The sequence below is a fragment of the Falco punctatus genome (genome assembly GCF_963210335.1).
Source record: "Falco punctatus genome assembly, chromosome: 4".
NCBI classification, from domain to species: Eukaryota; Metazoa; Chordata; class Aves; order Falconiformes; family Falconidae; genus Falco; species Falco punctatus.
Genome location: NC_137583.1, coordinates 34,937,101 through 34,963,790, shown reverse-complemented (window position 1 = coordinate 34,963,790; position 26,690 = coordinate 34,937,101). Strand labels below are relative to the sequence as shown.

At 42.7% G+C, this 26,690-nt stretch overlaps 1 protein-coding gene across 4 annotated transcripts in view; it reads left to right on the top strand.

Annotated features, from left to right (window-relative positions):
• Window positions 1-26,690, top strand: part of XYLT1 (xylosyltransferase 1) — a 202,894-nt gene that overhangs the window by 135,519 nt on the left and 40,685 nt on the right. For all 4 annotated transcript variants that reach the window (XM_080386664.1, XM_080386663.1, XM_080386665.1 and 1 more), the window contains one exon: window positions 23,965-24,045. In XM_080386664.1, coding sequence (XP_080242790.1) covers window positions 23,965-24,045 — 81 coding nt within the window. The remainder of the gene's footprint in view (window positions 1-23,964; window positions 24,046-26,690) is intronic.

The following is a 26,690-nucleotide window of genomic DNA, read 5'->3' as shown; positions in this document are numbered from 1 at the left end:
TGGTTCTTCACTTCTACTGTGGGAGCAGCGGCTGCTCTATTTAGTTGCTATTTCCAGCAAAGGGCACCCACAAGAGAGGATGAGTAAAGTAGCAGGAAGTACTGGAGTTCAACAAATGACCCCCAGGCATAGAGAGATTCTTCCCTCCCAGAGCTCTGATCAACAGTTTGATTTGATGTCTCAGGAACTATTGAAGGTGCGAATATAGATTCATCTCCTCTTCCATTTTTTAGTACTTTTTCTGCAGAGGATAATGATAGTAGAAATGACGAATAAGTTGCTAGGAGTCAATTATGTCTTCAGCACCAGTCGTTGCCTGAATATCTTTATTCAGATGGTGTCAGGCAAAGAACTTCACACACCGCCACATGACAAGGCTCGTGATTTTAAGTGAAATTATATTCTTTCTGGATTTACATCACCCAGGCCCCACAGCTGCATTCCATAAGTTTTACTATATTGTGCAAAAGTGGGTAGTCCCTAAGAAAACCCACAAAACAAAACAAAAACGCAGAATACACACACACACACAAAAAAAACCACCCCCAAAAAAAAACCACCCCAAAAAAGACAACTCCAAAAAAACCCTCAAGCGTCCTTAAACTGTTGGGTTTAAGCTATGAGAATTATCAAGAAGAGGGAAAGAGGAAATTCTCCTTGTGACTTCTGTTTCCCTCTATGTTGAAATGAATTGATGAGAGGGGAAGTAAATTTTTTTGGCGATTTTCTGATGAGTGATGACATAACATGCTTTTAATACTCATAGAAAAGAAATATATTAGATGGTTTCACTGCCTTTCACTGCCTTTCACTGATAAGGTTTCTGCAAGATCTCTCTCAAAGTATGGGTCCCTTCCTGAAGCTGCCACTCAGACAGAAATCCCCACTGAAGTGAAAAATGAAAAGAATCGTGAGCGTACGCCTTAGGAGGGATTTTGTGAAAACTGACAAAAGGCTTTGTTGCTGGTTCCCATTTCTAAGCACTGTCAGTGAAATGCAACACACTCTGGGGAGAAAAGGGGAGAGCACAAGAGTCACAGAGATTGCATTGATATTGGAACATAGAGGTTTGAGTTAAATCTTGATATTTCATGTTGGACCCAATTTAAACGCTTCTGTTGTCCAACAGCAAAAGACCTAACAATTTTGACACGCTACCGTTGCTTGAAATGGAGAGTATGTAGTTCTCTGTGTATCTCTTAAGTTTTGGGAAAAGCTAGTTTGTTATTCCCTGTCACTTTCCCGGTAAGGAATGCTGCACTGATGATAAAAACTAGACTAAATGGAAGACCATAAAGGAAGAGGTAGGTGATGACACTTGGAATCAAGTAAGATAAATTGTGGGAGGAATAAATGCTAAAGGCCTAGTATACTTATGAACTGGTTCCAGCAGATGTATCCAGTTATCCTTCTGTGGCATTACGTCCACCCTAAACATCATGTAATGCTGAGACCGTGAGTGTGGCAGTCTCAACTGCTCTTAGTTCCCTGTGGAACAAGTTAAATCACAAGGCCAGATGGGATCAGTCACTTATAGACATGGCCGTAAACAATCACTGGATTTGTCGAGTAGACTGTAGTCAGTTCAGTGTTAATGGATTCTTTGTAATAGTGCCGTGGTATCTTGCAGTCATTCAAACTCTAAACAAGTGCCATTCAGCTGGGAAAATTCCAGGCACTCGTTTCTTCACGGGAGGAATTGTTGAAGGTTGTTCTTCTCCGTTGCGGATGCTGTCAGAAATGCACGGTGGGCTCTGCCAGCCAGGCAGGCATCCGAAGTGCTCTCTTCCCTCCCCGCCAAAGTGTTGTTAGCAGAAATGATGGAAAGGTGGTGCTTCTTCACACCACGCACTTCCACAAAAAGTAAAAAGCCTTTTTCAGTGCTACAACTTTAATGACAGTGACTTATAGGTACTGTAAAAATTTTTTGCATATGGAATATTACAGCTGTAAACCCTGGAAAATGTTATCTCATCAAATATATACATGAGTCCATTTCATTTTCATAGTGGAGATGTTATAAATTAATATTCTTTTTAATCTTTAGGAAGGCATTACCTCTCTGCATACCCCATAAAGAACTGATTTTTTCCAGGAAAGAGTAAATAGGGTGTTTGAAGGGGTTTTTTTCTTTCATTCAGACCTCATGCCATGATTTATCAGATAATGGGCTGGGACAGTTTACGCTTCTCTCACTGGTTAGTCATATTGCCATGTTTTTTCCTAGGTTTCCCTGCATAAAAACATATGAATTTTGTGGATTAATAGTTTTTATCCAGAGCTGCTTCACATTAAGCTTTCGCTTCCCATCTGCCATTCCATCTGTAACACTGAAACCTTTACTACTTCTCTTCCGATAATAAAAGCTAATCCAGCCTCCTAAGTCAGAAAAACACATTCAGTATATGGTGTTAATACTGTATGATGAAGCCTAAATCTGTCCAGGGAGCAGTCTGGTATGTTCACAGGCTACACTACAATTGCTAGGAGCCCTTCATCCTTCAGCAGAGACGTCCAGGAGCAGATGTCAAGGATCATACTGTATAAAGGCAGGGGGAAAAAAATATTAGAACCCTTCATTTTGGGAGGGAAACATTTTAACTTGTAAAATAAAACATATGCAAGTCAGGAAAATTCAGATACCCTTATTATTCTTCCTCATGCCTTAACGTTTTGTTTGTGGAGTCTGTAGGTCCAGCGTCTAGCCCAAAGGAGGTCCTAATCCATGTGCGTCTAGTTGTTACTGCAGTAGAAATTGCTGGCAAACAGAGTCTGGACATAAAGGCACCTCCAACAAAAATGCTGTGTTTCTCTTTAGTCATGAGGCAATATGCTATTTATTGCCCTAAGTGAAATGATGTGGTGCGTTATCCAACCTTGACTCCATTCAGCTCTGTTAAACATTCTCAGCAGGAAAACGAGAGATGAAATGGCTAAAGACAAACCTCTACAAGCAGCTCTGAGGTGGGAAGTTGTGTGACTCCCCTCCTTTTGCTCTGGGATTGTGAATTAAAAAAGGGCACATGCCTTCAAGGTTCTCAAGAAATCATCTCTCACAGTCATTGCATTTATAAAGAAGCGAAAGAAACCCGTACCTTCCTTGCTTTCCCTTAACTTTTTTTAATTTTAATGGCATTTTTTAATGATTTAAAGTCTTTTCTTTTGAGAGCCACTTTCAAAACTCAGTGGGAAAGCTATTGTGTCTTTAACCTCTTACTTTACATGGGCATCTATTTGCATTATTTATTGTCTCAGACAAACAGCATCAGGTAGTCAACCTTATGTTCAGGGACTGAAATTTCACTCCCAACAAGGTGAACTATGGTAGAGCATCTATTGATGCTGAATGTTTAATGTGCATTGCAGGAGTCCTTGGATAATGTGGCAGGTGAAGTGTTGCACCACTTAATTTAAGAAGTTTAATGAGATCGTTTAACAGTGAATGTCATGTCAGTGCTTACCTGGCCACAAAGCTTGTATAAAGAATAAACATAATGAAACATTTGAACTATTTAGAATTTACAGTAAATCACTGAGCCTCAATCACCAAAGGGATCACCAAATTAATTGCCAGCTAATGCTTGGTCTTTTATAAAGGTCAGGCAAAATTATTACCAGAAGCTTGGGGAGTGCTTCAGAAAAGTAAGAAAATAGAGTGGCTTATTGATGGAGCCAGGTATGCAGATCTGACTACATTTTCAATTATGTGCAATCAGGTATAACAAAGGGACTTGAAAGAAACCCAGTGAAACGCTTGTGTTTTGCTCTTTGGCACTATTTTAGAAAAAAGGTTGCACAGCCTTATTTTCCGTAAAAGCCTCTGCTGTGAAGATTCAGTCAAATGAGATGAATTTAATAGAAGTTTTGGTCTGGAACTTGAATGAAATTTGTGTCATCATACAAAAAGCACCTGCGGAAGGGTGGCTACAGACTCCAAGGAGTAAATGGGATGATCTGGCTGGGACTAGTTCTTTAAACAGGTGCCAACTTGGTGTAATTTATGGATATCGTCTTTGTCAGTCAGAATCACACTCAAGAAAAATTAGCACAGAACTATTGACTGACTTGCTGTTCTTCCATTGTGTTGTCCTCTGATGGTCAAGGTAACATTGTTAATATTCATCTAAATATTTAAATGCTCTTTTAGAAACTTGAAGGATGCCCTTTGAAGCAGGTAAACCCTTTTTCTCAGGTTGATGTTTCCAGCCTGATCAGCCAGCAGCAGATGGGCAGCCAGACTCTCTGTCCTGCATTTCCTCCAGCAGATCTGCACTCCTGACTCTTTAGGAGAGTTGTTAGCAAAGATAACCGCCCAAAATCAACAGTTTTATTTGAACTCCTGCCAAATCCAAATGTGGTAGACTGCCTAGTAGCGATAAAGCTGTCCTTTCACTCATCTGCTGTCTTCACAGCTTTCATCTCTAATAGCTTACATGACCAGGTCCTGCACTGGGGCTAAAGCGGGGCTATTGCCTTTGGATTTCAGGAAAGAAAACTGAAGACAAAATGGCTGTAAGGAAAATTAATTATTTAAAATTATTCTTTTCTGCAAGCAGCCAGACGAAGTATTGTTTAATATGAAATCAAAGCGATGACTTCTGAGCGAGGTCCCTGGGCAGCAAAGTGTTTGCCAAGAGTGAAAAGGTGGAAGTGGAGGGAGTAGGACTTCAGGCTTTCATTCTGGTGTTGGGTGGAAATAATTATAACCAACAGGTTTTAGAAAGAAGTTCAATCTTTGAGAAAAATGCTTCAGCACTTTTTCAAGGTGCCAGAACTACCTGGGAGAACAACAATTTCCTTGTTTCAGCCACTGGTCCAGATTCATCCCCTGCAAAACACGGGTGACTACCACTCTATATAAACTGTATCAGGGATGGTTCTTGCTCTGTCAAATTTACCGTGACCTGCCCAGATTTCACCTCTGCAACTGACCAAATGACAGAACCTTTGAAACAGGTGACTGGGAGAAAAATAGTGGGAGAATACAGTTGGCATGGAGTGAGTAAACCAGACTTGTGCTGTTCATCTGCTTTTGCAGAAATTCCCAGCTTTTGCAATGTGCAGGCTTGAAATGCAATATTGGAAATGCTGGAAAATCTCTTCTTAGAACTGAAACAAAGCACTTGGCTTTCCCATACAGCACTCTAGCTTTGTGAGGAATGTTTGAGACCCAGTTGTGCCCTTTTAATGGTTATGAACTTAGAAACTCCAAAGCCAGCAAGGCTGATGGAAGCTGTGTAGTGGCATAGGATCACCAAGTTCCTTCCTGGCAATAGGTAAGCTGGTGCTGGACGTGAAATCCTGTATAAAGGATACTGACTTTCCAGGGCTGAATTTGACCTTACACCCCATACAAAGCCACCGGTTGCAATGCTGCTCTGAAATGCAGGCCTTGCCACGAGAATAACGTACTAGGCACTAGGTAAATAATACAGCGTTCTTTAAAGTGCCCTTTCAAACATTATCCTGAGCTGAAGCACTGGTAAGTCATATCTGTACATCTAGATGGGAGTACGGTGCAGGTAGCTTTTCCAGTACATCTGTTAAGATCCCAGTGCCTGAGGTGTTTATCTCAGTATTGTCGCTGACATTGTGTGAGGTTTTGTTTGCTCAGAATATCTTTATCTGGCAAGCCAGACATCAATCTGCTCTTAATGCTTCACAGGGAATCTTTTTTTCCTGTCCAAGGAACTTTATCGGTGTTTTTCTTGAATCTGCATTCTCTGAGAATTTTAGATGTGCTTCTTTCTTAAATCCCTCTAACCTTTTCTCTTCCTGTTTCTTCACTTTGCCAGCACATTTGCCTGAGATTTATATAAATTTTGAAGGTTATCGTTTTGGTTTGCTATCCCACTTCTCTGTTTTACCATTACATTATCAGTGGCTGGCGAAGCAGTGGTTTTGTGCATGGTCACAGACGGGTGGGGTGAAATGTTGAAATTATTGTGGCTTAAAAATTTTATTTACATCTGGTGTTAACATAATATTTTCTTCAACCTGGCAAATGTCAGTGATGGGAGACCCACCCTTTCTCTGTGCAGCCACAGCAGCTGAGGTTTCTCTCTGTCCACCTCTCCTCCTGGGTTTAGGGTTATAAAGTGGTTTTTACTTTTGGAGAATTGTGACATCTGCAGCTCTCAGTAACTTTTTTTGGATATTTAGTGCTTCTGAAATGTTCTTCATTGCGGCCTCAGTCTGGCAACAGAAATAAAGGTACCCTAAATTGGAGACTGGTTTGGCTATCCAGGCATCTCTATAGTGCATGCAGATTAAAGATGCATCAATAAAGAACATTTTTAGAATAGCAGTATTACTCAAAGTACCCTTGTACTTGGCAGCACATTATTTTGTTGATTAAAGTGCTAAACATTCAGCCCTTCATCTCTTCCTATGTGAACTGCAGCATCTAAGCCAGCATCTGAGACCACTCAGATGAAAGCCCCAGATGCCAGGCTTTACATTTTGATGGGCATTGCAGCATCTGAGCCTTGCTGGGCTGCCTGGCTGATATCCTCTTCTCTTCTGTCTTGGCTCTGGGGCTGCTCACAGGGAGGTTCTCTAGCAAAGAGCCAAAGGGTTTTCATCTGTTTGCCATTTGCTTTCTGGATGCAATTTGTGTTTTTACTTATTTATGACTGAGAAGAAAGTCCTCCTAAAAGAGAGTTAAATGCAACTCTTCACTGGATACCGTTCAGCTTGATCTATAAACAATAACAGCACAAATGTTGTGCTAATGTGCACCATTGGTTCCTAGGCAACGCAGTTACGTCTTTTGTCTTCAGGATGCTAGAATAATATCTAGAATAGTATTTTTGTAGTGGTAGCTGATGTGTTGAGGCTGAGGAAGGCATTGTGCAGTATGGGGCATCTTGCCAGCGGTCCATTTCTCCTTCATAGCTCCAGGGCTATTTATGAAACCTGTTTTTCACTTACAACTTGTCTTTGTGGACAAATAGCCAGAGGTAACCAAGTCTAGAAAAAGTTCCTTTGTGCAGAATGGCTCTTGTACTTTAAATCCATGGGTAGCACAATTCCCCACTAGCTGTCCCATAGTGGCAAGCGCTTCCCATGCTACTCGGCTGCTTATTGCATTCCTGGGCAAGAAGCTGCAGTGGGGTTTGAGGGTGTAGAGGGATGTGGGTTGTTAGGGAAATCCCAGGTGTGACTTGCAGCTTTGCTTCAAGTGGCTTTTACTTTGGATTTAATTATGAGGTGGGTAACAGAAGCTGAAGAGAAACAGGTCGTTGTGGTGTTTACCTGGATTTTATGAGCAGAAACTCTTTAATCTTTCTTCAGCTGGGCTTGGTGTTGTTTTTGGTTTGTTTTTGTTTTTTTTTTTTTTTGGGGGGGGGGGGTTGTCCTTAGAAAGTTCAGAAAAATCATTATCGAATTCCAAAAGCTAAAACTGTTTGAAAGAGGGAAACGTTCCTATTATAGTATTACATTTTAAACATGCTCTCCCATCATGGCCTCACTGAATTCTCTCAGGAAATTAAAAATCTGTTGAAATTGCCATTAAGACACTTTTTTGCTTAGATATCAGGATGCCACTTACAATAAAACAGCTGCAAAATAGTATCTGGTGGCAGTTCAAAGTGAAGATGAAACAACAACATGTGTTATCACACCTTTCCCAAGTCACTCTTAAATAGTTGCAAACATAAAGGCCATTAAAAGGTGAGCAAAAATGTTCTGATTCAGTCTTTTAGTGGTGATATTGATATAGAAAAAGAGGAATAGATTAACTCTTTTCCTCCAAAATAGGGTTAAAAATCTAAGAGTTGAGCGGTACTTGATATTAAAGATTTTTCAACTAATCTGTATGTAAATTCTTGTCTTGATATTAAATTATGCACTTGGACATTTTTTTATTCAGGATTACTGCATGTGAATGAGCTGAAGGGCTGGTTTGAATGAAATACTTTGCAACAGAATTAAAGCTGCTTTGAAGCAACAGATATTTTTTAAAAAGCGCTTCTGTATAAATAAAATGCAGTAGTAACCCACTATGGTTACAGAGCAAGGGTGGCACAAGTGTACAGGCCCAGTTGTGTCTTCCCTTTACTCTGATCTTTTTCACCAGAATCGCGGTGCAAGGTAAGAGCCACCTGACCACCAGCTGCCTTACTCCCTAGGATTTGTGGGGAGCACTGCTAGGAGATACTATCCGGTGTTGCTCTGCCTGCTGTCATCACCCAGTGAAGTCCCTCAGACTGTGCCATGTGCTGATGCTCCAGTCCACAGGCTCTGGGAGCTGTGGGATGGACGAGAGCGGATGCAGGACAGAGGTGGGAAGCACAAGGCTGAGGTCTTCCAGTGTGCTCCTTTACACGGGAGTTTTTTGAGAGGCTCTTTTGCTTTTGTTCTCTTCTGCAGGGAACAAACCCCCCTTCATCAGTCTGTAGGTTCTGCAGAGGAGGCCTGGCTCAGCTCTCATGCCTCTGTAGACCAAAAGCAATACCTACGTGCATGTTCCGAGGAGAGTAAGGGACCTCCGTGCACGCTTTGTCCTTTGGGATGTGCTGCAGAACATGGCTCTTTCTCCCAAGGTGGAGGGTGGTGGTGGTGGTGGTTTTTAGTTGGGTTTTTTTTATTATTATTATTATTTTTAATGGTCCCGACTAGTGCCGACTAATCAAAACTTTAGATCTGGAGATATTGTGGAAACTTTGACCTGGTGGTACAGAAGTTCAAGACAACATTTTGCTGTGCCATCCCAGGTAGAATTACTGGCTAGTTGACTTTTATAGTTGTACCTTATTCCAGTTGCATACTTCATTTCTGCTCATCCTGCATGGCACTACTAGTTGCAATGCATTTATATGATACCTTTGAATCTCCCTCTATAAATAGTGGTGCTGAGTACTGTTGGATCTGTTTGTGACCGTCCTTCTGTAGTTCCAGGCTGATCAGAGGGGATTAGCCTCTAAGTGGTTCATCGTAGCACACATTCCGCTCTGCTGCATGCTGTTTAATTATATCCATCATTCAGCATTACTTCATGAACCAGCTGTAGGCACAAGCATCCCTAACCTTTCATCAGGATAATTGCACTCTTTGCTACATTAGGAACTGGATTGGGGCCAAGCCTTTTTACAAATACAGAGTCGATTTCCGTTTAAAAGTTTGCTGCCCCAAAGTAATTTCTAGCAAGTAATTGTGCAATAATGCATCTTGGGGCAGCTGAAGACTAAAAGGTCTAAAATCCAAATTGGTTATTTGTTTAAATAATTGGGGCAGCCTTGGAGGATGATTTAGCTCTGGCTTAGATCATTGTGTTTAGAAGATGGGATGCACCATGCCAGTCAACTGCCTAACTGAAATTCACATGCTTGCTTTATAGTCTTTTCTTGAGTTGAAGTGAACCACTGGTTCTCTTCATGATTAAATAAGACTGTATTGGCTGCAGCTCTGTTGAGCACAGCAGCAAGTAGGAACACAAGCCTCCCACCCTTCCAGTTGTCTTCTCATCAGCCCCAGTTATACCAGTTGATGGATCTTTACGTTCCCGTTGTAGTTTTCTTGGTCAGACCTCCTCTACCACATGTTTGTGCCCCTCATCCCAGCACTGCATTCTTCACTGACTTACTCCAAAGCAGACCCAATGAAGAGTAGGGCAGGTCATCAGCTGGCACGAATTGTCAAAATAAGATTATTAGACAACCCAAATAAAGGTAACAAAATGTGACCTTCTGTTGTTAAAACCAATTAAGTTTCCTTCCATCAACTCTCAGTTTGTTATCCCTTTCACCCCCCAGGCCCTGTTCTTCTATCTTTTCAGGCTTGGTGCAGAATTAATATTAAATCCCATTAGCCTGACCCCATTTCCCCCATTTTGCCTTATGGTCCTTTGAACTGATGCGCTCTGACAGGTCGGTTCAGCAGCTCAGGGATCAAAGGGAGTGGCAGGCCCGCAAGGAGCTTCAGGAAGGGCCTGGTTTACTCTTAATTCATTTTACTTCTAAATGAGGTTTGTGAAAGGGCCTCAGCAGCGGGGTCTTGCTGGGAGGAGGAGGCGGGGCTCCCGGCTGCATCCCTGCTGCAGAGCACGGCGTGGCCCCTCCGCTACTGGGATCCCACCACTCATTTCCTGGGGTAACTCCAGTTAGGATTGAAGCTCATTGTTGGATGAGTGAATATTCCCTCTTGTCTCTTCCGTGGAAAGTGTGGGATGGGAAAAAAAAAGTTTCTTTACCCAGATAAATATTTCCCGCTGCATCAGAAGGACTGTTTGCTCTCAGAGCAAGGTGAGACTATGTTGGCCACTTTTTGTCTAGGTTGATGCTGCAAATTAAACAGGGAGATGGCAGGACCCAAGACCAATACTGACCAAGCTATGTGTTGTGGCCTCTCAGGGGGGACTTTCCTGCTCTCTTTCCCAGTGCTGGGATGGTGCGCTCAGCTTTCCTGCTGCTTGCACGCTTAGCACGAGCGCTTTCTGTTTGTGGACACGCGGCGCTGGGTGCCCACTGTGTTCCGTGGCAGCAGGGGATGTGCCTGGTGAGTTTTGCAGAATATGCTGGACCTTTGCGTTGGGGAGCATGCCTGCCATGCTGTGCCCTGCACAGCCCCGGGGGGTGGCCCTGCCACGAGGGGCTGTGGTGAGCTGAGTGTGCGGTGGGAAACGTTTCCACTGGAGTCCTGCAGTGACCCCCTCCGTGGTGTTCTGCCAGGGACGCGCTGATTTTGAAAGTGATGTGGGGAAGATGTGATTGAATGGCTCTCATTTCCCGGTGTGACGGATGGGTGAGGGCGGGGTGGTGGGCTGAGTCACGGCCCGTGGGGAGCTCGCAGTCACAGCGAAAGCAAGTTACGTTTCGGAAACTGAGAAATGACTGAAATTTAACATTTAAGCTAGATCTTAACAACTGTATCCAGAAAAGCAAAAGTTTTTCATGACCCCTAAGTTGCCGGACTGTCACAGGTGATGGAGGAGCACGCAGCCCACAACGATGGACTTTAAATCCAAGGTGGATCGGCTGGGTAGATCCGTCCTTGGTACGCAGCCTGACCTAGCCCGATACCTGTCCATGTCACCCTCCCCTAATCCTTCTGCATGTGGTGATGAGGATCCTAGCCCCAAGGCGAGATGTGGGGGAGAGGAGTGCCATGCACGCAGCTGTGTCCCTTTGCAGATGCCAGAGGTCGCCCCCCAGGCTGACAGACTCAGCGATCCGCAGGCAAAGCTCTGCGACGATGAGCAGGGCGGAGGAGGCAGTGGTGGTAATGCTGCTTGTGACTGAGTTTACTTCACATAAAACATTCTCAAGGTCTCTTCCCACTTTCTTCCAAGAAAGTGAGCACTTTTTATTATAATTACTCAACCTAATGAGCAAATAATTTTTCTTATTGATTTGTACAAATGAAATTTCGGCTAGATGCAGAGAATGTATGAATTATGTTACTTGAATGGTTGCTTTAAATCTATGTTCATATTTAATTCTAATTTCTTCTCTTTTGCACAAAAATCTTGGTAATTTAATTTTAGAGGTGATGAAAAACAATGCTGTATATCAAATATGCCATGTAAAATATACACAGTATAAACAAACAAAAAGATCCCGTTCAGCCCAATATCTAGATTTTTTTTCTTTTAACCAAATTCTCCCTAATTTGAGTAATGACTTGGTCATTTCTGCAACTCACTCCACTTGCTTATTTAATCAGTGATTATTGTTTTCATCAAAATGGGATGTATCGTATAGGCAGATGAGGTTCTACATGAATATGCAATGGCAGAGAAACACTGAAAAAACGCAACGCAGGGAGCATCGTTCTGTACTAAATAAAAGCCCAGTGCTTTGATAAATCTGAAAATCAATCATGTTTAGGTTAATATTTAAATATCCTTTGGTATTATGCACTGGCTAGGCAAGTACTTCACTACTTTTTTTTACTTTTTTTTTTTTTGCAATTTAGAAACTTTTCAGCAAATATTAAGTGGGCTCATTTATTTTTGTGAGATAGGATAGCATATGTCTCTTAATTCTTTGTAGTGCTGCATCCTTACAAATAGTACCCTAGCATCAACAGGGGGGTGGCTTGGGTTTTGGTCCATCACGAGTTCTTGTGTTAGCTTGTTAAAAGTGGTAGTTTTCTGTATTGATCTCTGCATTGTAGTTGCTTAATAATGGAATAGCTTGTTATTTTAGTAACAGGTAGAGGCAACTTTGTGAACAGTAAGTTATCTGGGCAAATACATCTCAGCAGCTTCTACAAGTCATGTAGTAATGACTGGCAGCAATTAACGTTTTGTGCCATTCTGACACATCAGTGAATGGGCCTTACGGAAAAAAAAATGATTGCTCAGGAACTTTTCCTATGGAGAATTACCTATTATGAAACACCTAAGCAAGGAAAAACAGAGCAGTTCCCAGAGTGATAGGAAGACAGTACTAATTTTCATTTATTAACATGCTCTCCACACATGCTAACAACATATCTTCGCAGCCTAATCGGTCTAGCCTCTAAACTGGGAAACACCACAAAACTTCTGTTAAAATTTTCTGTAGCCCATTCCAAGAACACAGAGCCAGGCTTATGGTCTGGCTTACGCTAGCATAAACTGAGTGCACTGCACTGATTTTGGAGCATTACAGATATGAAAACAGAATTAAATGCATTCTTTTGCATAGGGCTTTATCATGTGGGAAGAGGACAGGAAGAAAGTATTTTTTTCATTGCTTAAAGGAATTGCAAGAGGGAATTTGACTCACTGTTGAGGGTACTAAGAATATTAGTATTTTAAGGAACAAAATAATAGTTAATTTGTATACTGCTTTCTTCCAGTATGCACCTGGTAGAAGAATAGGCAGATAGTGCATTTGCCAATGCTTCTGTCATTCTACAAGTTTGTTTGTTTTTTTTATAGTGGGAGAAAACCCTTAATATTATAGCAGTTATTAAACAGGAACATGCTGAAAAGAGAAAAAAATAACACCCAAGACATTTTTTTTTTCCTTGTAGGGTTAAAATTAAGTAAATAACATCATTAAATTTAGACATTCTGGGCATGAATCCTTTTTAAACCTGCATCTCAATGTAAATAGCAATGTGGCTTAAAGCTGTGTAGCTAACCTATTCAGGTACGCTGCTGCTTCCTGCTCACTGTCTATCAAAATGATCATTTACGTCAACACTCAACTTCCTTAGAGATGGAAATGTAAAATATGATAGACCTTTGGCAGTATAATATTGCAATAGCCTTTCCGTGCCGAATTTCCAGCAGATAGCACGTGTTCATTAGCTTCACACTCTGCATTCAATCACTTCATATAGTCTTAATAGAAAAAGGTTAAAAACGTTCAGACTTGGACTCATTGATGTCACTCACTAACTGGTACAGTTTTATCATAAAAATCACAATTTTTTCCATTTATCCTAACCTCAGTTGCCTTGGAAAGTTGCTGACTAAAGTGTTAATGGCAGCTGTTAGCGGAAGGTCAGCTGAAGTGACTAGGAACGCCGGCCTTGCTGTACTTTGTCTGAACCCATCTGGCTGCGTGTGACGAGTTTCCCATCACATTCTTTGCTCACCTGCCCCTGCTCGCACTGATGCTTCTCCTCCCTTTGTATCCTTGATTTGGGAAGAATTTGTTTTGAACCAGAGCGATGACTGTTGTTGCCTTGTCTTCTGAGAGTCTGCCGTGTGGAATGCAGAGCAACTGTGGACGAGAACAAGTAATTGATTATGCTGCTCAGGGGAGCGCGGGTTCAGCTGAGCTGTGGCGCTGGTGTCGAGGGGCCCGGAGCAGCAGCTTGCCCCTCCAGGGACATCCCCTTCGGCCAGCCAGACACCTTTCACTCTGCTGCTGGAGGATCTTGCATCCTGTCTGCAAAGGCAAAAGAGACCCAAAACACCTATACAGCTTATCCCATCCATGTCTGTTCACCACAGCAGGGTGATAATATTTAACTTTATTAATGACTTTACCAGAGAACAAAAATTAAAATAGAAGGTTGTACGTTGGGCTATTTTTTTCTCAATTTGCACATTTGTGTTGGTTGGGACCAAAAGCCAAAAAAGGCTTGAAAAAAAATTATAAATGTGCCAGAGCCAAGATAAACAGACTAAAATATGGCTAGCCAAATTGTTCGTACTCCAGGCAGACAGACACTGAAGTGGGGAGCAGGCAAACGTGGCAGCTCTCTCTCTTAAATAACTTTCACAACTTCTTCCCTTTTTATGCCCATGAACAGAAACTTCTGCTTGTGAACATGAAATGCACCAATGCCAAAAGGAAATCTGCTTACTCAAGGTTGGTGTCTTAGTTCAGGAGAACCAGCTCGTGTTTGGAGCTGAGATAATGCTGAGTAAGCATCAAAACTTTGGGTTATTATCTAAAAATGCTAGGCGTTTTGGATCGGGGTTTAGTTTGAAGTGCCTAAACCCCATATTGCTGTATTTCCTCTTCACCAGTCTGCTTTGCTTTAATTTCCAAGTGTGAATAACAGGAATGCCAGCAAGGCTTGATAAACAGTTTTTGCCAGCACAGATAAAAATGAGCTTTCTTCCATACATGCAGTTCAGCTAAATTGACATCTCTTGTGAATGTAGCAGGAAAGGAATTTTGCTTTACTACAATATGTATCTTTAACAAGTTTTCTAGTCCTTATCTAAGTTAGACACACATCTCTGCCTTCACTTAAAAATATTTGTTGGAAATAGGCAATTACAGGCCTTTTTAGCAAAGGTTATCTGTCAGGCACTCAGGCTCTGGGATAGCAAGATAAAAAAAAGAACCGATACTAGTGGTGATGTGCTGATCATTCATAAACTTAAATAGAGAAATAAACAGAAAATTGTTTAACAAATCAGGATGAAACATTTCCTTCGTTTCTCGAAAAATGCCTCTGAGTTGAATGCATTAAACCCGGGTTATTTAGGGACTGATTCATCCTGCATGTAGCTGATTTTCTTTGATTATTTTCATGTGTACCAGGTTCTGTGCAGTTGCATATTTGGAAGGAGCTTTGGAAGCTTTTGTTGTTCAAGTGTTTTTTCAGTGCATTCATTGTTGATAAGCAGATGTATAATCTAGGCTTAGCAATTGCATAAAACTAGATTTGTGAAAGGAAAACTGCTTCAAATAATGCATTTCTAATTTTACTGTAAAATATCTAGGTTGCTTTAAAATTGGGCAAAAGACCTGCATATGACATGGTATTATAGGATAGCGTTTTTCTTATTTCTTTACTTTTTATCACAGCAGTAGGGATGCTCAGAAAATGTCATTGTCACAGGCAGGTGAGTTCCTAAGATCAGTTCAGAGGTACTCCTGGGACTGAGGGGATTTTTTTTCAAATGTTTTATAAATGTGAGTTAAATCTCAAACCATCAATGAGTTGTGTGATGTATTTGTGGTGGAGATGGACAAACTGAAGTACAACTGGATTGACCTCCCTGGAAAGGGCTCCTTAGTAAGTGCGCTTGTGTGCCTAAGAGACCGGAGATGAATTAAAGGACGGCTCTCAGCTCTTATATCGCTCGTGATGCTTCCTAACACATGGACATGTAGACCCTTACCCATAAAGTAATTCACGAGAATATAATGTGAAAGCTGCATCATTTCAGAAGAGTTACAAGTGTGCTACAGCTAAGCACATACTGTTAAGTGCTTTACCAATGGGAGACACAGTGACTGCGCTATACTGTGCTGTGTTGGATAAGGTCCTGGGTAATTTAAATGCTTGTGTTGAAACTGAACTATAAAATAATTGGAAATAGAGTAGATTACTTTATGCCTAGCAAATAGCTACAGAAAGTCAAATGCAACACATTAAAAGTTTTAATGAGTGCATGTGGTGAGTATTTTGTATTCGAAAAATCTGTAGGGTTTATTAGCTGATACAGGGCTAGATTTTTTCATTAGCCAAAGGCGTTTCAGGGTTTCATGGGATATAGCTGGAAAACAGTCCAAACAAATGAATATTCTATTTTAAAAGAATAATGAGATGTTGAGGGTTTTTATAAACTCCAAAGTTTGCTAAACCAATATCTAATTAGATGAAGAAACTCTCTATAGAGGCTTTGCATCAACGGCTGTGCACATAGCAAATGTTTTAAGCATTTACATATCAAATACTGCTGGCAGCGTTTTGGCTGCAGTCCAGAACTGTAGGTAGTTTTAATCACATTTGTTCAGTAATCCTTGGTGGAATTCTCTTATATGGTCTCTTTAGGATTTTCATTTAAGCATGTGCTGCTACTTGTCAGCAATGGGCTTATTTATTTATTTTATGAATGCCATCTGAAGCCTTGAATTTATAGAAAATAGGTTGTGGAGTGGCTCAGGAAGCAGGGGATGGAGTATATTCTCTTTCTCTCAGTGGATCTCCTTTGTACCCAAGGATTTATGTACTCTCGCTAGGAAGAGGTTTATTCAGAAGTGTGACATTTAAAGAAGACACTCACTCTTTTGTCACTATGTTAGTTCTTTTCTTTTCCATTGGAAACAGTGGTTGAATGGAAAGCAATAATTGAAAGTACAGCAAAGTTCATTGTATTACTAATAAAATATCTTGAGAGTCATACAACACTGACAGCGCTGCACTGAGCATACTGCATCCTGTATGATGACTGATCAGTGCCTGGAGCATCAAAATGCAGAAAGCTGATGCTCTGAAATACACGGGTGCGACTTCCCAGCCCAGATGGCAGCACTGTTGCTGGAGCAGAACTCTAATCTCTCAAGTATTCCAGCAAGCTGAGCTGCTAAGGCAATAGTTTTCTCCCATTATCTTGTTCCTCTGTTAAACCTGACTTGAAAGACAAAACAAACCATTTAAGACAAAGCTGTTGTAAAAGCAGAGGTGTTAACAGTCACCTGGAGCCTTCCAGGTGGAGATGCCCTCTGAAATCCTATCTGTCGTTCTCATTTTTATGGTACATTTTAGAAATGACTGCTGTTAGGGGAATCAGCGTCCCTGAGAAATGCCTGCCATGCTAATATTTGTTCTGTGATAGATAGCAAAGGCTAAATATAGTCTTCCCCTTTCTCTGCATTTTTATTTAGATGGTAGAGGTTTTTTTCTTGCTATAGCCAGAGTCAGGCTTCTCTGAGCCTTCCCTCGCACTAAGCTGCTGTTGGGGAGCATCAGTGAGAGGGTCCAGCTGCATATCCAGGGTCCGAAAGCTGACCCTGCAATGAGAGGGTTTTTGCTGTATTGTGCGGCAGTTACATGGTTGATTATCTTGCTATCAGCATTTCCTTCAGGAAGAGGTCTTGTAGGTTTTTGGGTTTTTTTCTGCTGAATCATTCCACTGTTCTGTGCACAGTGTGCACACACCCACACGTCTGCTAGCTGGCGTGGTGGAAGGGCCAGCATGGATCAGGGTCCCTTACTGGAGTAGGAAGATCCCACACAGCTTCACTGCCCAGTCCTCAGCAGACACAGAGGTGAAGCTTTTGGAGTGGACTGGATGCGACACAGGTGTAGGTGGGAATTAGCAATATTTCTTCCCTGTCTCCTTCCTAGATTGCTCTCCTTGTCCCCCTCTCTGTACCAGGCAGGGATGCAGGGATGCTGCTCTGAGCACTCACTCCTTGCAGAAGGGGAGAGGGCAGCAGAGTGGGATGCCCCAGGTCAGGAATAGTCAGAGAATAAAGTGTCCTGCCAGAGGGCTCTTGGCAGCAATGGCATGTCCTAATAATTTACATTAATGTATTAAGTAAGTTTAAATTAATCAGTTATTGAAATCAGTGAGCTTAATCATGATTATTAGGATTTATTGAATAGAAGGTAGCAAAATCAAAGGCATTCAGCTCTTCCACTTTCAGGCTTTTGTGTGCACATCTGCATGTTTAACCATGGGGTAATGTCGTGCTTAACACTGAGCAGATTGAGTTTGCCCCATAATTCCAGTTTTCTTCTCCAACATTTTTTTTCTTCTCTAGGGACCTTCTGGAAATAGTTTCTTGGCAGAGAGCTGTTGGGGTTGCTGTGTGTCTGGGCCCTGCAGGGCTGTGTCTTCTCACAGTCACAGTGACCCTGGGAAAGGAAACTGTGGAGAGGAGTCAGGCGGGTGTGGGTGGATGTACCAAAGCTTTGGGCACTGAAAGAACTTGCAGCAGTTTTGACTTTACCTCTTCTGACTATGTATTCGCCTTCACCGTCCTTCCTTCCGAGGCCCTTCACTGCTGCTTCAAACCACGTTAGCCTCCTTGCCCTACTCTCCCAAACACTTTCCCCTTTATGTTTGTTACTCTGGGATCTTTTGTCTGTTCAGCAGTTTTCGTGATACTTGCCTACCTCTCCAGCACCCCACGCTATGGCAGAGCTGCCGCTGTGTTTGCTGACACCACTGCTCACCCTGGCAGTGGCTAACCCCCTCCCTGTGCTCACACCCCTCTTTGTTGCAGTATAAAGTTTTGTGCAGCAGCTAGCAGGCTTGCCTTTCGATAACACTAAATTAATTGTGATTAATGATTTCACCCATTTTCAGTGTGCCCACTCCTCCCAAGTGGCATGTTGTTCTGTACTAACCTGGGCTGTATGAATTGCACCGAAAGCAAGTGAGGGGGCACATGTATCTGCGTTTGTCGAGACCTGCTGCCTGAACTCAAGATCTGGCCTCAGACCCCAGCTGCTGGTGTCCCGGCACAGCATCCTCGCAGTCACTGCAATGCAACTGTTTCAGTTCAGCACTTCAGTATTGTTCTCCTAGGGAATGCAGCCATTGTCTTTGCAAAATATGGTAAATACGTAAAAAAAGTCTCAGAGCTGTGGCTGCAGAAGCGTTGTCAGCAAGACTGTAGGTGCCGGTTTGTACTCAGTTGCAAGGACTGGGAGTGATTTGTACTCGGTTGCAAGGTCTGGTGGTTGGTGGTTGCTGCAGCTAACAACAATTATGCACTTACCTGAATGCAGTGGGATGGTTTGCTAGGGAAAAATTGGGCAGCTTGTAAAAGCTCCAGCCCTGCTGTTGCCTGTCATCTTGATAACATCACGTTTAACGCAGCAATTACTTACTGTGACCAGTACTGTGCATTGCCACAACCTAGGGACACTGACATTTCTTTTGCTGGGAGTGTGTCAGTAGGCAGGGTAACAAAAAGCTTCTTTTGTCCCATGCATGTAGCAATAAGAAGTTAATTTTTTTCCTGAATGATTAGAAAATGCATAAGAAAAAAACTCTTCCACACATTAAGATTACAATAGTGACAAAAGCACTAAAGGCAAAAATTGCATTCAAATCAGATTAGTGCTTGGGGAGGGAAACTGCTAAGAAGCCAAGATACTGTTGCTTCCAGCAGGCTTTGCCCTTTGCTTCTGGAGAAGTGTGGAACCAGAACTGAGCGAGTCCGTTGTAAACAAATTTAAAGCCACCTTTTAATTGTCCTGCTCTAGCTTTTCATATTCCAACATTGTAATTTACACGTAACCGCATTTGTGATTAGAGTGAGTTACAGCTGCCTGGAAGGGGTAGCACAATCAGCTTCTCAGTGCTGATGCTTGCATGTAAGAGCAGACACACAGGAAAAGAGAAGAAAACAAAATAATGCCAGAAAATAATGATTAAAAATGGAATTTAGTCTGGATTCAGCGTAGCAGCTGTCCCTAGCCCATGCTTGTGCATGTAATGCAGCATAAGTTCATGACAGACTTTTAAGTTGGGACAATATAAGATAAATACTTGATAAAGGAAGGAGTTTATAACCCCCCATGGGGATTTACCTGAAATGAGGACGTATTTTGAAGAACTCACTGGTGGGTTCACTTGAAGCAGAGGGCAAGCTGAACCTTCCCACCTGTGACCTTACCCGCTGAAGCAGAAAAGAAACCAGAAGAGATTTTTGGCAGCGCTGCTTCATTGTGGGTGGGCTCTGAAGCTTGGGCTGGGTTTCAATTAAATCTGTGGCTTTTTGGGTTGCAGCAATTTGTGGTGCCCTGGAAGTTTTTCTTACTGTCACTGCTCCCGGTTTGAATCAGCAGGGACTTGTCTGTGTGCAGAGCTGCAGCCTGCTCTGTGCCCAGGCAACCCGCCAGTTTCCAGTCCAGGCTGAGTCTATACTGGGGCAGGCGGACCAACAACAAGCATGTCTGAAATACCCCACTGGAGCAGGGCACCAGGCTCTCGGCACACGGGGCAGCTCACGCGGTACCAAAATGTCAGTCCAACCCCAGAATCCAGCAGAGCAGTTACTCTTTCCTTCATCTGATTCCTACACAGAATCATCCATACCTGTGTGCTGCCAAAAGTATTTGAACTTCTGATTGAACTTAGCCAAATTGTTATGCAATTGTATAAGTTTTGACATATGAATAGTCCCATTGAAGTGACTGCTATTCCGTACATCCTTCGAGTTGCCCATGCCTTAAAGTATCTTGCCGAATCAAGGACATTAATGTTAGCCTTCACTGTCTTCCAAAAGTGACAATTGCTTGTTTTCCTTTTCTCAGATTCTCCAGACTTTCTTAATTTATTTTCACAGCTGTAAACTAAGGGGATCTCCGCTCTTTGCTTGGATTAGTCACCAAGGCTTGGAGGGCTGCGTAGAACCAGCAAGCCCAGCACTGCCTTTTGTGCTCCGCAGTGGTCAGCCGTGGTTGCGAGCAGGGATGCACTCATACCACTTCCCGGGCAGGCCTGCCAGCATGTTCAGACAATGCAAACACAAAGCCAGTGTTTCTCTTTCCAGTTTTCCTTTTCAGTCCCCAGTGTATACGGTATATTCTGAAATTACTGCAATGATCAGCATATATATGTGCTTACTGAGTGCTTGGTTAGCCTGCTCACACCCTGGGACACCTGAGTCCCAGGCCAGGGACTGCTCATGAGAAAACCCTGGTGGCAGACCGTGCTTTGCTTTGGCAATATCTTCTCAGTTCCCGTCTTGCTATAGGACTCACCTTTCGCTTCCTTTGACCTCTAACTCTAATCTTGACACTAACCCCAGGCTGAGCCCCAGCCCAAGGGCTCAGCCACATCCCCAGGTCGAGCAGTGCCAAGGGTTGAGTCACCGTCAGCCCTGGAGCTGCTTTTGCAGCCTCTGGAGCCCCCCCACCTGCCCAGCCAAGTGCTCCCATCCTTTGAGCCTGACCCCGCGGGAGGCTTGGCTGGGTTTTGCTGAGCGGCATCCCACCGTGCCACCTCCGTCCACCCTTGCTGCAGGAGGGGAGCAGCAGCATCTTATTTAAGGCGACCTCACTAAAATTCTGGTGGAGATGGACACCACCATCCCAGGTGGCAGACCTGCCCTTGCTTAACACCAGATCTACATCGATGGAGTCAACACTGCTTTGTTTCCCCATCAGTCATGTTCACTTGTCATCTTCCCATGGAAGCCCTCCCACATGCACGAGCTTTCTTCACACTTTGAATTAGTTTCTCATTTCTCTCCACATGCTGCACCCTCAAACACTGCACGTTTTCTCTCTGTACTCTGGCATCGTCCTCCCTCCCTGCTAATGGCACAGGTAACCAGCTGGTTAATCCTTCTCCCTGCTACCTTGCCCTCCGAGTGAGTTTAATAACAAAAGGAAATAAAAGTGGGAGCTGTGTGGATGCATCCATTGGCCACGGCCTCACGCACCAATTGTGGAAAGGCTTTTTCCTCGATCTGTATTTGTGCTGCTTTATGCACTGGGGAAACTGATGTGTACATTAGCGTGTTTTAATCAGTAGCATGAACTACTCTTCCCATCTCCATGACTTTTTTATATCCTTCTTGGGAAGGGTATGTTGCGTTTGTTACTTTCTAGTACACCACGATGGTGGGGACAAGACTGTGCCAGATTTATGCTCAGTGAATTGTCCCTGAAATTTGTGAAGCTATAGCGGAATTTAATTTGGCAGCATGGGGTTGATGTTGCTCCCAGTGATGTCTTGAGCTGAAAATCTCAGCTTTCCATTGGCTTACTTAGAGAATAAATAGCCCCATGTCTTTAGTGTTTCTCAGAAGGAGTGCCAGAGGCATTGTAAATAGCTGGTGCCAGAGGCACTGCGATGGCGTGGAGACTCTGCTCCGTACGTACATGAAGAAGTGTGGTAGCAATCTGTGCCAGAGGCATTTAGGAAATATACTCCTGAAGGCAGTTTCCTGAAAGGTGAGGAGGATTTTAGCATTTATGACATGTTGAGTACCTTTGATTTTCTTTTTAATGTCATGTGGTAGAATAATTCGGAGGTGATGTGCAGCGTCCTCATGATATTGGGGCCATAAGAAGCAGTTTGAATGAAAGCTTAATAGAAATTCAGTGTGCTGCCATGCTGAGCACAGAATTGGTTGCCCGCATAAATCTAAATGTCAAATAACTAGAAAGTTTTACCAAATGGAAATGTGATGGTTTATTTCCAAGGTGTCAACACATGAAAAGAAGCATACTTAATTGACAAAGAGTAAAACTCTGTATATTTTTTTGAGTATTGTTAAGTAGGATTGAGATGCTACCCATGTTTTCTAGAAGTGGGAAAATGTCAATTATTAATTATTTTGAGAGCTAAACATCATGTGGGCTTTTATAAGCATTATCTAAAAAGCGAGAAGCATTGAAAAGTTTGTATGGCAGCCACAAGTACAAATACACTTGTTAGAGCACTACTGAGTAGTGAAATATAGGTTGGTGAGCAATCTAGAAATGATGATGTTTTATTGAGTGGCGCGGATTATTACTTTGGTTGATTTGATTTTTATCCTGTAAGGAAATTAAAGCTCAAGTGCTTCCAAACTTGGTTATATTTCTAAAGATCACTTTGCTTACCAGCTTTTGCCTAGAAACTCACCCGAAGATGTCAGCCATTGAAACCATTTCATGTGGAAGCATTGCTAAGTAAATTCACTAAATGCCTATTCATCCCAGTAAGATGGAGAATCACTGGAGCAGCAAATGTGAAAATCTGCACAGCTGACTATACAGAAAGCAGTTTTCTGAGGTTGCCAAATTGAGATGCAGAGTCTGACCCTAGGAGGTATTAAAATTCACATGAGTGAGCATAGAAGGAGGGTCTCAGGCTCCGACAGCCTAGCTGTTCCGGCTGGTTGATAGGCAGATACTTCATTTGGTGCAGATAAAATCAATGAGATTATGAAGATAGTTTACTAGGCTGACAGCATTTCCAAGTTGTTGCAGCCTGACCCCAGGAGTTAAACACATTTTGTGCAGGACTCTGGTTTAACTTGTTTTCTGTGGCTTATAATAACGAAATGTTTTTAAGGTGCAGTGCTATTGACAGCTGCTTTATCTTTAGTTTTTCTGTCATGAACTTCATTACAAACCATTGCTTAAATGGTGTTGTATCTATAATGATGTGGTTATGAATGCAACTTAGGATGTAAAGACCTTTTTAATATGTTTTATTCAGTTTTCCTAAATATGCTGACCTATAGAGAACATGCTTGCTCCATTGTTAAAGAAATAACAGACCACAAAAGCTGTCAAGTGTAAATAGATTCTTGGACATGTCAGCTGAAAATTTGAAAATACTGGTGTTGGATTGCCAGTCACACTAATTGGAATTAACCTTCAAAATTCCTTTGTTCCTATTAATTATATTGGCATTTTGACATCCAAATTCTCTTGCTGTATGCTTTCCAACCTTGGCCTCTTCTCTATTACAAGGATGAAAACAAATAAAATGCCAATAGATACTTAACCAAATTCTCTAGGAAAGGTCTAGCAAAGCATGTAAAATGGGACTATCAATGCAGTCATCTCACAGCCGGATTTTCATACTTAAAAAGTGCTGAGCAGTATTACTTAATACATACTCTGTTACAATGCTTAAAACATCTGCCAAGAGTTGATATGAAATTTGTTAAGAATTAATAAAGCTGTACTTCTTTCCAAATACACTTTCCTGAGTAGAGGGAGGCAGTGAAGTTTAGCAGCAGGATGGAAGTTTTTTCAGCAACTGCCTCCATCAAAGAGTCTGCTGATGGTCCCCAAATGAGAACAAGAAGTATGTAAATTAATCTAAACATAGTAGTTTTCACAGTGCATCCCTTGTTCTTTCTCTTGCAGGACAAATGACCAGCTAGTAGCATTCCTGTCCAGATACCGTGATATGAACTTCTTGAAATCACATGGGAGGGACAATGCAAGGTAAGCTGGCCCTTTCCTCACCTTATTTTAACCAGAGCACTGAGACTTTTTGCATAGTGATGGTTTTCCAGTATTATCTGAGTAAAGAAGAGTTCAGGAAAGAGAGTGGAATGAGGAGGAAACCCTCCCCTGAGGACACTTGTTTGTTGGTCCAGGATACCTCTTCCCCAGAGTCAGTTTTGCAAAGATGCTTTGGGTGGGGAGGGAGACATTAAGCAGACTGATGCTTGTGCCCTCCTGGGACTTGGCACAGAGCGATGTTTCAGAAGCAAGTGGTAGTTGCTGCACACAGCAGCACTTCCCTGACCGAGTCAGTCTCAGCCACGCCAGTGACCAGGACATGCACCAGCCAGAGTCTGCAGCACAGCCTTGCGCAACGAGAGCATCTCTGCAAGGTGTGGGAGCCTGGACCAGCCTGCACAGGCTAGTGAGGGTGAGGACGGTGGCTGGAGGGTTGTCATGTTCTGCTACAGTTTTGAAGTCCTTGAATCAACATCCCTCTTCATGCACGCCATGCGGGTCCCAGGGAGAAGAGAACGTGCTGTGTTTCCCACAGCACATCCATAATATTTCCAGCTTAGTGGCTTGAGGGAGCAGCAGTGACCAAACACCGTGTTTCCAAATAGTCAAAGAAACTCTACAGGTGGAAGAACTTTCCTGTCTGATTGCAGTGGTCCTCATTTCCTCTTTATTGATAGTTTTGCTTTTCCTCTTTATCACTAGTTTTGTACTATAACAGCGGTCTTACAACAGTTCCAACAACTCCATATGCTGAGTCCCAGTGGCTTTGCACCCACAAATACTGTTTTATTCTGCTTGGGGTCACCAGGTCTTCTCTTTATTTTGGAAAATATCAAATGTACTGTAAGGTTGGGTTCAGATTGCGTACACAGAGAATGTGACACAGAGTCGCATGTTCAGCACAGTGGGTGGGTAGAATAACACACAGGTCTCTTGCTTCTTGCCTGCTCTTGCTCTTGTCACTAGATTTATCAATTCTGTCGTGTTGTTGTTTAAATGAAGCCTTCACGAGCATTCATCTTGTGCATGCAGAAATTCTACAGCAGGTAGTAAAAAATATTACTGTGAGGAATAATACTTAAATCCAAGTGAACAGATTCCACAGGAGAGTCTCTGGTTTAGGCAATGCGGAGCGTCAGGGTGATTGGCAGGCTCAGCGCTAGCTGGCAATAGTGATCGACAGCAGGGTTAAAGTAGAAAACGGAAGAGAAACAGCCAGGGAAAAGAAGTCGGTCTCTTACGTCTCTTTGCTCCTCTGGTGCACCTGATTCTTCTCAAATTCCCTGAGCTGGCTAAGGAAAATAACTAATGAATTATGACATGCCTGCGTCAAGCTGGTTCGAACACGCCAACCTCAGCTGGGTTAGAACAGTTTGGATCAATTAAACACACTAATCTGGTATTAATTTAATAATGAAATGAGCTAATGTGCCACTTGTCCTCCCCTCGCAGGAATAACAACACATTTATTAGTTCAGTGGTTCCCTTTGACTGTATAAACAACTAAATACCTTTTAGCCTATGAAAACATGTCACCGTGTTTTCTTTTTTTCTCCTGGATTTCTACCATACATTCTCTGTGCATCAGGGAACGTAGTGTGGGACATGAGGGCGGATTTGCCACCCCTGTCTGCTGTGGTTGTGTAGTCCCTGAGTACCATAAGCGGTTCCAGTGCTGACCACTGGATGAATGGAGCCTTTCACATCCCCCCTTGGCAGCTCCCCACAATTTCTGTCAGGGAGACAGAGTGACTGCCCTCCTCCTGCATAGCCCAGATGGCTGTAGAGACAGGACTCAAGCCTGCAGCTGTAGAAGCCTCCGAGTAATATTGCCGTTTGGTAATTTTTTTTTCTTCCATTGGTGTCAAAAGCTGATCAAAAAGCAGTTAGCCCTCTGTTTGTATCGTGGGTGAATTTCCAGCTCTACTTACACCTGCTGAGAGAGAAATTGTATCTTGTGAAGGTCTCTAGCCCAGTCTTTCAGTTTTGGTGTTTCGGTAACTCAGTCTTGTCTAAACTGGTAGATGGACCTTCTGCTCTGCCCCTCTGACACACAGTTCCCAATTGACTTTGATTTTATGCCTGAGGTCTGTAAGCCGTTGTCATGCCGGTGAGATGTGTCCCTCTGGTTAAAACGGTGAAATCCTCTGGGCTGAAATACCTTGTATAAGCACAGGCAGGTGAGATGAGACCATGGGCGCACCTGGGCTGTCACCCGGTGTCCCGCCGCCCACGGCTGGTGTCCCCAGAGGAGCAGAAGGAGAGGCAGGTAGTGGTGCCTCCTTACAACGTTCTCCCAGCCTCCTGTGACCTTTGCTCGGCAAACTCCCACAGCCAAAGTTGGTGACTTGCTCATTTTAGAGGAAGAGATGATTTATTTTTTTCTATTAATTTTTCCAGTTACTTTTTCAGGTTTGCCATTTGCTTTGCCTTGTCACAGCCCTGTGGAAAAGGAATATCCTGTAGGGGGAATGGTATAGCCAAGCGCTTAGTAAGGTCTGGAAGAGAAGCAACAGCCTCAAGGTTTGGCAACAAAAATTTAAAGGGAAAAAAACCCTAAAGGACAGCTTTTGGAAAGGATTTAGGACACAGGCCAGTTTCCAAGTTGTTGGGCAATAGGAGAA